The 14,118-nt window shown below is 23.3% G+C and overlaps 10 protein-coding genes across 10 annotated transcripts; 5 read left to right on the plus strand and 5 right to left on the minus strand.

Annotated features, from left to right (window-relative positions):
- Positions 1 to 44: 44 nt before the first annotated feature.
- cand_031140 (uncharacterized protein) lies at positions 45 to 2,222 on the plus strand (the record flags this gene model as incomplete). The annotated part of the gene is made up of 1 exon (XM_067213340.1): positions 45 to 2,222. The coding sequence occupies one exon, from the start codon at positions 45 to 47 to the stop codon at positions 2,220 to 2,222; it is 2,178 nt and encodes a 725-aa protein (XP_067067530.1).
- A 17-nt stretch (positions 2,223 to 2,239) lies between these two features.
- On the minus strand, positions 2,240 to 2,799 carry cand_031150 (ubiquitin-conjugating enzyme family protein; the record flags this gene model as incomplete). The annotated part of the gene is made up of 2 exons (XM_067213341.1): positions 2,240 to 2,697; positions 2,757 to 2,799. The coding sequence occupies 2 exons, from the start codon at positions 2,797 to 2,799 to the stop codon at positions 2,240 to 2,242; spliced, it is 501 nt and encodes a 166-aa protein (XP_067067531.1).
- A 406-nt stretch (positions 2,800 to 3,205) lies between these two features.
- cand_031160 (proteasome subunit beta type 2) lies at positions 3,206 to 3,958 on the plus strand (the record flags this gene model as incomplete). Its single annotated transcript, XM_067213342.1, has 3 exons — positions 3,206 to 3,338; positions 3,416 to 3,682; positions 3,753 to 3,958. The coding sequence occupies 3 exons, from the start codon at positions 3,206 to 3,208 to the stop codon at positions 3,956 to 3,958; spliced, it is 606 nt and encodes a 201-aa protein (XP_067067532.1).
- cand_031170 (uncharacterized protein) lies at positions 3,950 to 4,760 on the minus strand (the record flags this gene model as incomplete). Its single annotated transcript, XM_067213343.1, has 4 exons — positions 3,950 to 3,982; positions 4,042 to 4,352; positions 4,431 to 4,532; positions 4,646 to 4,760. The coding sequence occupies 4 exons, from the start codon at positions 4,758 to 4,760 to the stop codon at positions 3,950 to 3,952; spliced, it is 561 nt and encodes a 186-aa protein (XP_067067533.1).
- A 368-nt stretch (positions 4,761 to 5,128) lies between these two features.
- Positions 5,129 to 5,929, plus strand: cand_031180 (uncharacterized protein; the record flags this gene model as incomplete). The annotated part of the gene is made up of 4 exons (XM_067213344.1): positions 5,129 to 5,213; positions 5,286 to 5,441; positions 5,516 to 5,588; positions 5,698 to 5,929. 4 exons carry the CDS (start codon positions 5,129 to 5,131, stop codon positions 5,927 to 5,929), a joined length of 546 nt encoding a protein of 181 aa, XP_067067534.1.
- Positions 5,930 to 5,969: 40 nt separating this feature from the next.
- cand_031190 (uncharacterized protein) lies at positions 5,970 to 7,138 on the minus strand (the record flags this gene model as incomplete). Its single annotated transcript, XM_067213345.1, has 2 exons — positions 5,970 to 5,994; positions 6,075 to 7,138. The coding sequence occupies 2 exons, from the start codon at positions 7,136 to 7,138 to the stop codon at positions 5,970 to 5,972; spliced, it is 1,089 nt and encodes a 362-aa protein (XP_067067535.1).
- Positions 7,139 to 7,323: 185 nt separating this feature from the next.
- Positions 7,324 to 8,454, minus strand: cand_031200 (uncharacterized protein; the record flags this gene model as incomplete). Its single annotated transcript, XM_067213346.1, has 1 exon — positions 7,324 to 8,454. One exon carries the CDS (start codon positions 8,452 to 8,454, stop codon positions 7,324 to 7,326), a length of 1,131 nt encoding a protein of 376 aa, XP_067067536.1.
- Positions 8,455 to 8,579: 125 nt separating this feature from the next.
- cand_031210 (uncharacterized protein) lies at positions 8,580 to 9,470 on the plus strand (the record flags this gene model as incomplete). The annotated part of the gene is made up of 1 exon (XM_067213347.1): positions 8,580 to 9,470. The coding sequence occupies one exon, from the start codon at positions 8,580 to 8,582 to the stop codon at positions 9,468 to 9,470; it is 891 nt and encodes a 296-aa protein (XP_067067537.1).
- Positions 9,471 to 9,590: 120 nt separating this feature from the next.
- Positions 9,591 to 10,446, minus strand: cand_031220 (uncharacterized protein; the record flags this gene model as incomplete). The annotated part of the gene is made up of 3 exons (XM_067213348.1): positions 9,591 to 9,694; positions 9,778 to 10,278; positions 10,350 to 10,446. 3 exons carry the CDS (start codon positions 10,444 to 10,446, stop codon positions 9,591 to 9,593), a joined length of 702 nt encoding a protein of 233 aa, XP_067067538.1.
- A 620-nt stretch (positions 10,447 to 11,066) lies between these two features.
- cand_026920 (uncharacterized protein) lies at positions 11,067 to 14,090 on the plus strand (the record flags this gene model as incomplete). The annotated part of the gene is made up of 1 exon (XM_067212920.1): positions 11,067 to 14,090. One exon carries the CDS (start codon positions 11,067 to 11,069, stop codon positions 14,088 to 14,090), a length of 3,024 nt encoding a protein of 1,007 aa, XP_067067467.1.
- Between the last annotated feature and the right edge of the window lie 28 nt (positions 14,091 to 14,118).

Consider the following 14,118-nt stretch of genomic DNA (forward strand, 5'->3'; position numbering starts at 1 on the left):
ACTATACTCCACAAGATTTATTATTATTAAGGATTAAGGATTTCATGGTTATGTACAGAAATTTATTAGTTTGTTTAATTAATATTTGGATATTAAGTCAACAGCTGTCATTTGCCTTTCTTGAATATATTGGAAATAGGGACTTAATGAAAACTTGTATAAATGATGAAGTAAATAGTAATGGTATATTTTCTTTAGATATATATGATAATTTCAAAAAAGTCTGTAGCTTAGATAATAATACAACTAGAATTGATATATCTAAAGGTTTAATATCAGTTGATAAAGGCAATTATCTATTATTATACCGTATATACATATATGACCTATTAAGGAAATTAACAATACATAAATCTGAAAATAATGATGCTATGTTACAATACTCCGGTGATCATAATTTAATTATACATCCCCTATTACTTAAAATATCTAATTCAGATATTAATAAGATAAAGAAATTAACAACAGTTCCATATTCTTTTAAAAAAAATATAGGAAAAAGAAAAATGTTACAAATAGAATATAATATAAAACCTCTACTTGGAGAACCTGAAAAAGGTAAAGATTTAATTATATATAGAAATCATTCACTTGTATCCTATTATAGAAATCGTATTTTAAGTGGGATGAATGTTAAACAATTGGCAAGAAATAGTATGAAACAACATATAAGTGATAAATTGGTTATATCTAGCAATTTACATATGGGCCAGGGAAACTGGCATTATGAAGGATTTGTCAAATATTTTAAATTTGGAAAAGGATCTTTTGGAGAAGTTTGGCGTGGTTTAGCATTCACTAAATCTATTGAAAGTTTTTTAGGATATTGTAGTGAATCTGAATTAGCCTTATTAAGACAAAATAAAAATAAATGGAAACGTGGTAAAAATATTGATATGGAATTTCTACATATATTAGAAGAAATTTTGCAATATGTAGATAAATATAAGAAATCTATCTGTGTAAATTTTCAAACTGAAAAAGTAGAAGAAGTAAGTGTTATAGATGTTGTAATGAAAAGAATGTTAACTGAAATCCCAAGTTGGGAAATAAAATTAAGTGCAATTAGGGAAGTATTTTTTGGAGTATTACTTTATTGTATGCCTCATACTACAAGATTTCTTCATGTATTTGAAGAAGAAAATTTAGGAACTGATTTAGAGGTAAAATCAGAAATATGGCTTGTTTATCGTTATGAAGGAATAAGTTTATATAATTTATTATTTACAGCTGATGAAAATGGGAAAGTTATCCCAAGTAAATTTTGGTGGAGACATATTAAAAATAGAATAAATGAAAAACTACCAAAATGTAAAAATAAAAATTGTAAAAAAAGCAATTTTCAAGATTTACTTAGAGAATTTATGTATCAATTAATAAAATGTTTAGCAATAATTCACTCAATGGGGATAGTACATAGAGATATTAAACCTTCTAATATATTAATAAGTGTAATATCTAATGAATCAAATTTAAATTCATATTATCTTCGTTTAGCAGATTGGGGAAGTGCAATATTAGAAAAAAAATCACAATTACTTTTTGAAAATTTTCCTATCTCTATTTTAAACAAACTTTATGGAAATTTTGGACCTTCATATTATGATGAAACTGAAGGATATCAACCACCAGAAGTTCAATTTAATTCTTTTATTTATAATCCAACTAAATCTAAAATGGATATCTTTGAAAATACAAGATTAGCCTCATATGATATGTGGAGTACTGGAGTAGTAATGTTACAAATTATATGGGGTAATTTACAAGTTTTTTCAGTTCTTAATGATGATACAAAATTTCAACATTTACTCTTACGTGCTAATCGATATATTGAAAATATACTTAATTCAAATTTATTTAATCTTTCTGTTTCTCAAGCTGATAATTTAAAAAAGGATATTATGTATAGATTAGCTTTAATGAGGTTATGTTTATTAGATTCTAAAAATGATATCAGTTGGGTTCAAAATATTTTAAATAATTTCTTATCAACCATTGGTACAAATTCATCTTCAGTTTTATCTGGAATATCTAAATCATGTACAGATGAAGAATTTTCAAATATACTTAAACAATTTGATCCTTCTGGAATAGGTCTAGATAGTCTTGAAGCGATGAAATTTTTGAAATCTCTCCTAAATCCTTCAAGTAAAGACAGAATTACAGCTAAAAGTGCATTACAACATGCTTACTTTAAGGAAAACAGATTCAATTATGAATAATCAAATTTATTAATAATTTAGCCTTCTACACTATGTCTTACTAAAGCTCGAACCTTCCTTTTATATTCAGGAAGGTTATTCTTATATTGAAGGGCAGCATCAATATTTGCAGGAGAGTCTAAATTTGGTTCTCCCAACATTGAAATAACAGATACTAAAATACTCTCTACACCAAATACAGGTCTCCATCGTTCATCAGGGCTTTCTTGTTCATTGTATTGGTCATGTCCAGGGGGATGTAATATAGAAATACATACTTGACCATCAGGATATATATTTGGATGCCACATATCTTGTTCAAAACGCATTTTTGGTGGACTATTTGGGAAATCTTTTGGAAATATTAATAAAGCATTAAATATTCCACCCTCATATAATGTATCTGGTGGTCCCTCAAAACATATACGCCATTTTAAAAAGTTGGAATCATCATCTAAACCTACTGAGAAGCCTGATGTATCATCTTTTGTTAGTTCTATAGATATAAGATATAATATTAGACTAGAAGCTACAATCTAAATAATTAGTACTTACCCAAAAACTGCTTCTTTAGAAGTTCTTGAGCAACATTCCTCATATTTTAAAAAGAAGTTCTGTTTATAAAAATAACACTTTACTTAGATTGCTTGCAAAAACAAAAAAAGAAAAAAAAAACCCATACTTAACCGCCATAAATACTACAACTTGGGGGAAGAAGACAAAGACAATTTATTAGAATTCCTAAATAATTCATCTATAAATACTCAACTTATTAAGTCCTCACTGTCTTTATTACCTAAACTACTTTTTTTTCATTACTAATTCCTCAGGTTTATAAAAAAAAAAAAAAAAGTTACAAATCTAAAGATCTTAAGACATGTTAAAACTTCTCTCAATATTATTAAACCCAAAGCGCCAAACATAAAGGCGCTCAAGTGATGTGTGAGATACCTCTAACTTTGATATAATTCTAAATATTTTTAATTTATATAACTAGGCTAATTATGGATTCATTAATAGGTATAAAAGGTCCAGATTTTGTTATTATTGCTGCAGATTCCACATCAATTAGTGGTATTTCTCGTATTAAGCATGATGAGGATAAAATCCTTTCAATAGATGGGAATAAACTAATTGGTAGGTTCTTATATATTATAATAAATTACTCTAACTTCAAATTACTATTTTATAATATCTCTGAATAATATTTGTAGCTACTGCTGGTGATATTGGAGATAGAAATCAATTTGGTGAATTTATTAAATGTAATATTAATTTATATTCTCTTCGAAATAATGTTAATTTGGGTACTTCTGCTACTGCTTCATTCACACGTCTTGAATTAGCAGAATTACTTAGATCTAATCCACATAATGTTCGCTTGTTAATTGGAGGTTATAATGATAGGGAAGGACCACTATTATATTGGATAGATGAAATAGCATCTATGGCATCTGTAAATAAGGCTGCACATGGTTATGGTAAGTAAATTTATAAAAATAACTTCCTTCGTTTTTTGATTTATTTTTTCAATAATATATTTATTATTAGGTGGATTACTTGTTACTGGTATCCTTGATAGATTTTATAAATCTAATTTAACTCAGGATGAAGCACTTAATATTCTTATTAAGTGTACAGCAGAATTAAAAAGTAGATTTTTAATTTCACAATATGATCTATTTGTAAAGATTATAGACAAAAGTGGAATAAAAGTTCTAAAAATTGAAAATGGAGTATTAGTTCCATTATCTTAAATTACAATCATTTAGATTAGTTTCCTAGAACTAAAGAATTTTTTAAAGTAAATTGTCTGAATTATATTAATTCCAATAATTACAATAATATTTAAAATAGAAAAGAATATAACTCTAGAATATGCTGATTCTGAAGCAACATGAAGAAGAGATTCTGTTTGTGCAACTTGGAATAAGCTACTCTGATAATCATTTAGAGCTATAATAATATCATTCAATATCTTTTTTGAGGGTTCAATATGCTCTTTTTTTGCAATAGAAGTATAATCTTGAGTTTCTGAACCCCATTTAAAAGAAATTGTTGTCTTTATATTAGAGTCATTTGGATTAAATATACAAATATAATGTGGACCACTTTCTAATGTTGTAAATGCTGTTTTAATTGAATTATTATCTAAAGAAAATAAAATTAATATCTTTAAAATAGGTTCTATTTTATTTATTAGTTTAATATGATTATAAATATGCTTACCTGCTGAATAAATAATATCTTTATTATCTCTTACAGATAGATTAATAGGATATAATGAATTACATTCAATTACTACTAAGGTATTTTTTAATATAGGTTCACCTATAAAGGAAGAAGAAAAGAAAAAAAAAAGAAACGAGTAAAATTTATTTAAAGAATTGTATTAAATTCATCCTATAATAATAAAATGATAAAAATCTTTAAAAATAACTTACCAAAACATTTTGATACCTTTGAATCAATCATTAGGTCAAACTTAATAGCATTAGTAAATATAGTACAATATATTAAGTATAGTATAGAAGATGTCAATATATTAAATGTGATCATAATAAATTAGGGTATATAGACCTAGCTTAATATAAATATAATTTCACACTGCAAAATGTGAGGAAATAGGATTTAAAGTATCTAGATTACCCGGTTATTTAAAATTGGCACCCCTATATAAGTAAAATGATATCTTTGAAATACCTGCTGAATTTTCTAATAAAAAAAATATATCTCTATTTAATTATATATTCTTGTTAGTTATTAACATAATTATTAAAAAAATGGAATATGTTTATTCTAGAATACTTTTAAGAATAAAATTTCAATAAGTACCACTGTAAAACCTAGCGCCTTAAATTTAGCGCTCAACACGTTTGTATAACTTTAATAGTAAAGTGTACTTAGAAAATTAGTTGAAATTAATTATGGAATTTATTATCCAGGCTAAAAACGAAGCAAAACAAATCTTTTCTAAACCCCATCAAGGTATTCATCATGCATTGACTTTGGGTTAGTATTAGTGTTATGTATTTTTTATAATTCTTAAGTATAACTTTAATATCTTTTCTACTCTTGTAATAGCTTGTGTTATTCTTTCAGCATTAATGTTATGGAGAGGTTTAATGGTTGCAACAAATAGCCAAAGTCCAGTTGTTGTAGTATTAAGTGGATCTATGGAGCCAGGATTTTATAGAGGAGATATATTATTCCTATATAATAGGAAATCTATAGAAATAGGTAATGTTAAAGAAAACTATATCTTATTATTTTAATTCATACATATATTATATATGAATATTGAACTCTTTTAGGTGATATTGTAGTTTTTTCTTTAGATGGCCGTGATATCCCTATTGTACATAGGGTTATATCATATCATCAAGGGTAAGTTTAATATTATCTTGAATAACGAATCCTAAAGTTCCTTCATTTTCTATTTTCTTTTTTTTTAATTAATTAATTAACTAATTTTATCTATAATAAATTGTAATAGATCATCATCTGATGATTTTAGTATATTAACTAAAGGAGATAATAATAATGTTGATGATCGTGGACTTTACAATAGTAATCAGCTTTGGCTCAAAAAAGAACATATATTGGGAGTAGCAGTAGGTCTCTTACCAAGGGTTGGAATGATAACTATTTGGTTAAATGATTATCCATGGTTTAAGTATGCACTTGTTGGTATCATGGGGATTTCAGTTCTACTTGGAAGAGAATGATATACAAGGTATAATATTAGAGCAGTTTGGTTCAATAACTTTACAAATTCCATTGAAATATTGTTCTGAATATAATTCTTGATCATAAGGCATATTTGGAATAGGATATGGACCTTGTTCATAGGTTAATAATTGCATATCATACGTGAGAGCAACTCTAAGATCTTCCTGATTATATAAAGAATTTGAATTATAATTATTTGGTCGAATATCATATGATAATTTTTTATTTAGATAATTTTCTAATATCTTAGGAATTTCAATACTTTTTGTATTTATTTCATTATCTTTTTCAATAAATGATTTTTTTGTGATCGTTGTTTCTATAAAGTTATCTTTTGATGTTTGAGTTTTAATAATTACATTAGATATTTCATTTTGTTCTATATTATTTGAACTAGATTTTCCTCGTATAAATATTAAAATATCTTTTATTAATTTCTTAAATGAGGATGATTTTGATATTATTGGTTTTAAGATATTCTTTTTCTCTTTACCTTTACTTTTATTAGATAATATTTTTGTAATATTAGATTTAAAATATTTTTTTAAATCTATAGGATATTTAATAGTATTATTAGATTTTTTAATGGTATTATTAGATTCTTTGATATTGTTAGATTCTTTAATAGTATTAGATTTTTTAATAGTATTATTAGATTCTTTAATAATATTGTTAAATTCTTTAGTAGTATTAGATTTTTTAATCGTGTTATTAGATTCTTTGATAGTATTGTCAGATTCCTTAATAATATTCTTAGATTCCTTAATAGTATTATTAGATTCTTTGATAGTACTGTTAGATTCTTTAATAATATTCTTAGATTCTTTAAATGATTTTAATATTAAAGAATCTTGTTTTGTAGTATTAGATAAATATCTTACTGGTTTTTGTTCAAAATCCAATATTACAGAATTATTTTCTGAATAATTTATATTACTAGATGTTTCTTCTGTTGATACAGAGATATCCTCATTATTATTATGAGTCAAATGAGTTAAATGACCTAAATTATCTATTGAAATTTTAGAAGATGAGTTTTTACTAATTGGATAGTCATCTTGGAAATTCGTATTCATATAATTTAAGAATCTACCATCATCTATAATTGAGCTAATATCCAAAGATTTATCAATTACTAATGGTGGAGGATAAATATTATTAGGATCTTCATACTTTATATTTCTTGATTTCTTGCAACATTTCATTTTGAAGAGAATCTAAAAAAGGTAAATAATATACTATGGGTATCCTTACAATGATACATCAGCGCCTAATATTAATATTCATAAGAAAATGCAACCTCATTACGTTTTAAAATATAATATTAATTAAAAAAAAAAAGAGATAATAATAATAATAAGAAATAGAAAATTATACTATCATTAATTATTTAATATGAATACATCCATAATATTACAGAATTATCAGGGTAACTTCCTGTTGTTAAAATAATCCCACAATCAATATTAGGATGAGAAGATACACAAGTAACAGCAGTTTTCCCAAAATATATATTCTCAAGACTATCTAAATATATACCAGTTGTAGAATCATATATATTTACTATATTTCTTCCATTATTATTATAAAAAAAATTTTTAGATATAGGAATAAATACTTTATCACGCCAAAATGATGAATATCTAAAATATATATTATTTGATTGATTAGAAATATATATATCTTTATCATATGATTCTATATATTTATTATCTTCTTTAAAATTATTATATGGTTCAATATATTCTATATATTCGTTTATACTATCTAATCTCCAACTTTTAGCACTATTATTATTTATATGTAATAAAAAATTACTATCCAATGAAAATGTTGCTTGTGAAATTTCTTCACTATCTACAGGATTTAAAAAACTTCTTAATGCACATAAATTTGATGATTTCCATAGTCTAGAACTACCATCATATGCTGAAGAACATAAAATATCATTATCTGGTGAAAATTCAATTGTAGATATTGGAGAATTATGACCCTTAACTTGTGATATATATCCAATTCTTCGTAAATCCCATATACGAATTATTCCATCATATCCACCAGTAACAAATTGTTGTATATTATTAGAATTAGGTAATGCTACACTCATGCATGCACATTTGTGTGCATGTAATAATGAAATATGGGAATTTTGTTTATTTTTAATATTCATAATTCTAGTATCAAATATGCATACAGTACCACCTGAAAAACTACCAAATATATAATTCCCTGTATAATCACAACAAATATCATTTAAACCTGCAGGAATTAAAATTTCTGAGGATATATTTCTATCTATATTATTAATACTTAATAATCTTTGCCCAGAAATCATATCATGCATAAAAATATCTCCTTTAATACTACCACAAATTACTTTATTGGAATTATTTGTAATAAAACCTTTTAATAAAGAATTTGTTTCAGAATTAAAAGAAAATTTTACTATAGGAATCCATTTTCCTTTTTCAATATTATTATATTCTAAACCTTCTAATAACAAATTACATGAATTAATCATAATAAAAATAATGGGATTATATTATTATTTATCATATTTATTAAAAATAATACTAAATATATGCGCCAAGTAACTATTTTATATTTATTATTATTATTATTATTAATAAATAAAAAATTATTATAATGGTATCATTAGAACCCACTAAATATTATAAACATCCAAAATATCCATTAATAATATGTTATTTTGATACTATAGATTCCACACAATTATGGGTTTATAATAATATTGAAGATATTAAAAATAAATATAATCTATCACCAAATACTTGGATTGCTGTAACATCTAATTATATGACATCAGGTATAGGAACCTATAATTCTAAAACTAATAATAATAAGAGATGGTATACTATTAAAGGAAAAAATATTAATATTTCATATATAACATTATGCCCATTAAATAATAAAGAAACTATAAAATATAGCTCTTTAGTAGGAGCATTATCTGTATCAAATATATTAGAAAATATTGGAATAAAATCTGTTAAAATAAAATGGATTAATGATATATATGTATCTGGAAAAAAGATTGGTGGTATATTATGTAAATTATTAACTAATATATTTACATTTGATAATAATGGTGAAAAACAACAATATATACCTTTTATTATTGGAATTGGTTTAAATGTATTACATAATCAAGATGAAATTCCTATTAATATTGATTATCCTGCAACATCTGTATTTTTAGAAAAAAGTAAATATGAAATTAATCCAAATATTTGTATTAATGAAATAGAAAATAATCTTCATTTTGAAATTATTAAACAATTTTCACAACTTTATCAAAATAATTCAATAACATCATTATTAAGACAAATTAGTGATAAATTGATATTTATTGGTAAAATGGTTTCAATTTCATATACAGATAAAGATGATGATATTGAAGTTATTGGAATTTTTGAAGGAATTGATAATAATGGATATGCAATAATTAGAACATGTGATTTAGGAGGAAAATTAATTTATGTATCTCATGGTACAATGAGACAAATCAATATATAATTATGAAAAAAAAAAAAAAAAACAATAAATTAAGATATTATTAATATCAATATTAAAAATTAGTTAATACTAAACATATTTAAAATAATTTAACAAAGTATTCTTATCAATAAAATTTATTTATTCAGTTTCTAAATCTAAAGGAAGTTCCATTAATGTTGTAATATCTTCATCTGAAGAAGATTCTATACCTTTAACTACTGCAGATGGATTATATGGACAGGCTAAAGTATAATTTAATTTAAAAAAAAAAAAATTATTATTAATTAAAATTAATATTTTAATTAAATTTATATTAAAAACTTACTATATTCAACAGGAAATCTTGCTGCTGATATACCAAGAATTGAATAAACCATTGACCAAAATATTTCACGCATAAAAAAACCCCAAAAGTCATAGAAAAGAGTTATTTTTTTACATAATACACTATATGAATGATAATATGCAGTATAAGCATTAGCTTTTTTAACTTCATTATCAATCAATTTTAAATCTTGTTTCGTATAATGTATTAAACTGGATGCTAAGAAAGATAATCTAATCATTTCTGCATCTTTTTCTTCTAATCTATTTCTTCCAGTGACTAAAAATAGATCTTCCATAATAGGATAATAACAATATATTGCAGCTTGGATATTTCTACTAAGATGTTTAACAATATTTAATGCTTTTCTTCCGCATGAATTTGCATAAAAATTATAACTATCTCTTAAAGGTATTGCAGAAGGTATAATAGTTGTAGTGGTACAATCTGCGAGTTCTAAAAAACTTAATTTAATAGCACTTTTTTGAGCTATTAATTTTGCTAATAAGAGAAAATAAAAATTACAAATTAATTTTAAATCATTATAATATAATATTGTTAGATCAACTTACCAAGATTTTCACAATAATTATTTGGTTTTGTAACTTCAAATCTTCTATTTTGTTGTGATAATCCCTTATCAACAATATTTGATGTTCCTTTACCCATAACATTTTTAATAACTCTTCTAAAATTTCCCATAGCTGCCTCAGATAGATATATTTGGAAAATTATCCAAAATTGGAAAAGTAGAAATATATTAGATATAATATTTAGATGCATGATTTAATTTTAAATTTTTGTGTTTTTATAAAGAGAAAAAAGAAGAAATATATAGGAAAAGGTATATAGATTATTATATTGCACACTAATATAATATATTGACTGCACACGGTCATTTTATACTTTTATATTGGTAATTAGTTATTAATATTATATTTATTAAATATAAATAATACAATATTAATACTGATATATTTAATATTTTATTATTGTAACTTTTTTTTTTCTAAGGTATTATTATTAAAACTAATATTATTAATAAATTAAATAAAATATTTAATTAAGAAATATATAATAAAATATAATATGAAAGAAAAAAAAATTCTATAATATATTGTAATGTTTAGATTATATTACTTTTAATAAATTTATTTATAATCTTTAAAAAAAAAAAAAAAAAAGGTACCGCTTGAGAGTATGGTCTTAGGATAAATATTTGCCCTTTAGAAATATGTCAATTCTGACTATTTAATATTTAATATTAAAGTAAGAATAACTAAAAAAAAATGAACTCATATCAATTTAGTAATATTCTTGGAGCTCCTTATAATGGTGGTGAAATAATTTTTTCAAATGATGATAATTGTCTAATTTCTAGTATTGGTAGTAGAATAAATATATATAATCTAATACTACACAGAAGTCAAACATTAAGTATTGAATGTAATAATAAAATAAGAAATATTTGTATGTCACCTGATGATTCAATAATTATATGTGCTGATATGGATAATTTTATAAATATTATTAATTATTCAAAAGGTATATTATTACATAAATTCCGTTGTCCTGGAGAAATAACTTGTATTAAATATTCACATAATGGTAAATATATTGCAGCATCTATAGATCGTGGTTTATATATATGGGAATCTCCAGATATGAAAAGAGGGTGGCAAGTTATTTTAAAAAGGCAATATATTGTTCATTCAGGATATATTAATTCTATTGATTGGAGTAAAGATGATTTATATATTGTTACAAGTAGTAATGATATGACTGTGAGATTATTTAGTAGAGAAAATATGAAAGATTTTGATACATTAGCATTTGTTGATCATCGTTATCCAGTAATTTCTGCATATTTTACAAAATCAATGGATTCAATAATATCTATGAGTACTGAGGGTGTATTTATAAAATGGAAATTTCTAGATTCAAAAAAAAATGAGAAAATAAAGGAAAATTCAGGAAAATTGATTTTACCAAGACAATTATATAATAAGAAAATGATAAATTCAAAAAATTTAAAATTAAATTTATCTAAATTTTCTAAAGGAAAATGGATACAAGAATATAAATATTATGTTTATCAAACTAATAATTCAAAAATAAGTAGTTGTAAATTTCATATAGAATTAAATTTATTAGTTACTGCTACAACTAATGGTATATTTAGTATTTATGATATAAATGATATTGAAAATATGAATATTAAATTAAATGAATATAAAGATATAGATAAAGATAAAAATAATGATATAAAAAAATTAAATAATTTATATACATTTTGTATATCTAATTCAATAATAGATTCTGTTACATTAAATAAAAGAGGTGATTGGTTAGCAATTGGAAGTAAAGAAAATGGACAAATTATTGTTTGGGAATGGCAATCAGAATCATATATACTTAAACAACAAGGTCATCATTTTGGAATAAATTGTGTAGCATTTGGTCCAGCAGGTATTATTAATGATAAATCACAAAAAAGAGAAATTTATAATAACTCTTTTGGTTTCCAATCAAAAAATATTATTGCAACTGGAGGAATAGATGGTAAATTAAAATTATGGGATTCTAATACTGGATATAATTTTCAGACATTTATTGAACATACTGCATCAATTACTGGTATAATATTTACACCTCAAGGAAATGCTATTATATCATCATCATTAGATGGTTCTGTTCGTGCTTTTGATATTATTAGATATAGAAATTTTAGAACATTTATATCTAATAAAAAAGGTATTCAATTTTCATGTGTATCAATTGACAAACTTGGTGAAATTGTAGTTGCTGGATGTCAAGGTAGTGAATATAGTATATATATATGGAATTTAAGAAATGGTAAAATATTAGATATATTATCAGGACATACATCAACAATAGTTAATATTGCATTTTCCCCATCTTTAAGTAGTCCAGGAATATTAGCATCTGCATCTTGGGATGGTACAACACATATATGGGATATATATGGTCGTTTAGGAAAAAGTTCAGTTGGTGAATCATTAATTCATACAACAAATGTATTATCATTAGCATTTGATCCTAGAGGTAATAATAAAATGGCAACTAGTACATTATCTGGTAATATAACATTTTGGGATATTGATAAAGGATTAGTAGAAGGTAGTATTGAAGGACTTAGAGATATTCATTCAGGTAGAAGAAAAATCCATAAATCATGTATTAATCATAAAATTGATAATGAAAGGGGAAATTTATTATTAAAAAATTTTGATATTAATAAAAATCAATATTTTAATTCAATTTGTTATACTAGTAATGGACGTTATTTACTTGCATCATCTCGTAATTCACCAAGAGTTTGTCTATATGATGTAACAACTTATTCATTAATTAATTGTATTGAACTTACAAGTTCAAAATATTTATATGGTATATCTGTTGAATTAAATTCAAAATATAATAATGATTATATAACCAAATTTGATTATAAGAAGATAAATGATATAAATAGTATTAATCAACATAATTTAACTCTAAAAAGAATAAGACAACATAATGAATTACCAGGAACAAATTTAGGTGAAGGTGCAGTATCAAAATTAGAAAATGATTTTATTGTATTTTCTATATGTTTTTCATATGATTCTAAACAATGGGCTGCAGCAACAAATATTGGATTATTTTTATTTACTTTAGATATTTTTGGTACAGGTTATTCTGGTATAACAAATCATCTTAATTTTTCAGATTCTTTTAAAAGACAGATATTAACTAAACAAGTTAATATTGAAAATATTAATTTAGCATTATTAAATAAAGAATATTCTAAAGCAATGATATTATCTTTGGCTTTAAATGATTTTTCAATTATATTTAACACCTATAAACAAATACCAATATCAGATATTTATTTTGTAATTAAATTTATTGCACCTTTTTTATTACTTCCACTTTTAAATTTTTTAAGAATTTGTACAACTCCAGGTAATATTAATATTATATATATTGAATTACATTTAATTTGGTTAAAATCTATAATTAAAAATCATGGAATAACATTATTTAATAAACAAGATCAAGAATATTATTATTATAAAAAAGATAATTTTATTGAAAATATTCAAATAAAACAAAATAATATATTTTTGGGTAATCCTGAATTATCAGATATTAATACTATTTTTCTTATGTTATTACGTAATATTTCACAAATATTTTCCCTTGTAAAACAAGTTTATGATTCTAATTGTGTAATCATGAAATATTTTACAATTAGAAAAAGGTATACAAATTTTAATTTAAAAATTAATAAATTTATTTTAAATAATTAATAATAAATAAATTTAATTTAATTATTAT

Source organism: Cryptosporidium andersoni (genome assembly GCF_001865355.1).
Source record: "Cryptosporidium andersoni isolate 30847 chromosome Unknown contig_15, whole genome shotgun sequence".
Lineage (NCBI taxonomy): Eukaryota > Apicomplexa > Conoidasida > Eucoccidiorida > Cryptosporidiidae > Cryptosporidium > Cryptosporidium andersoni.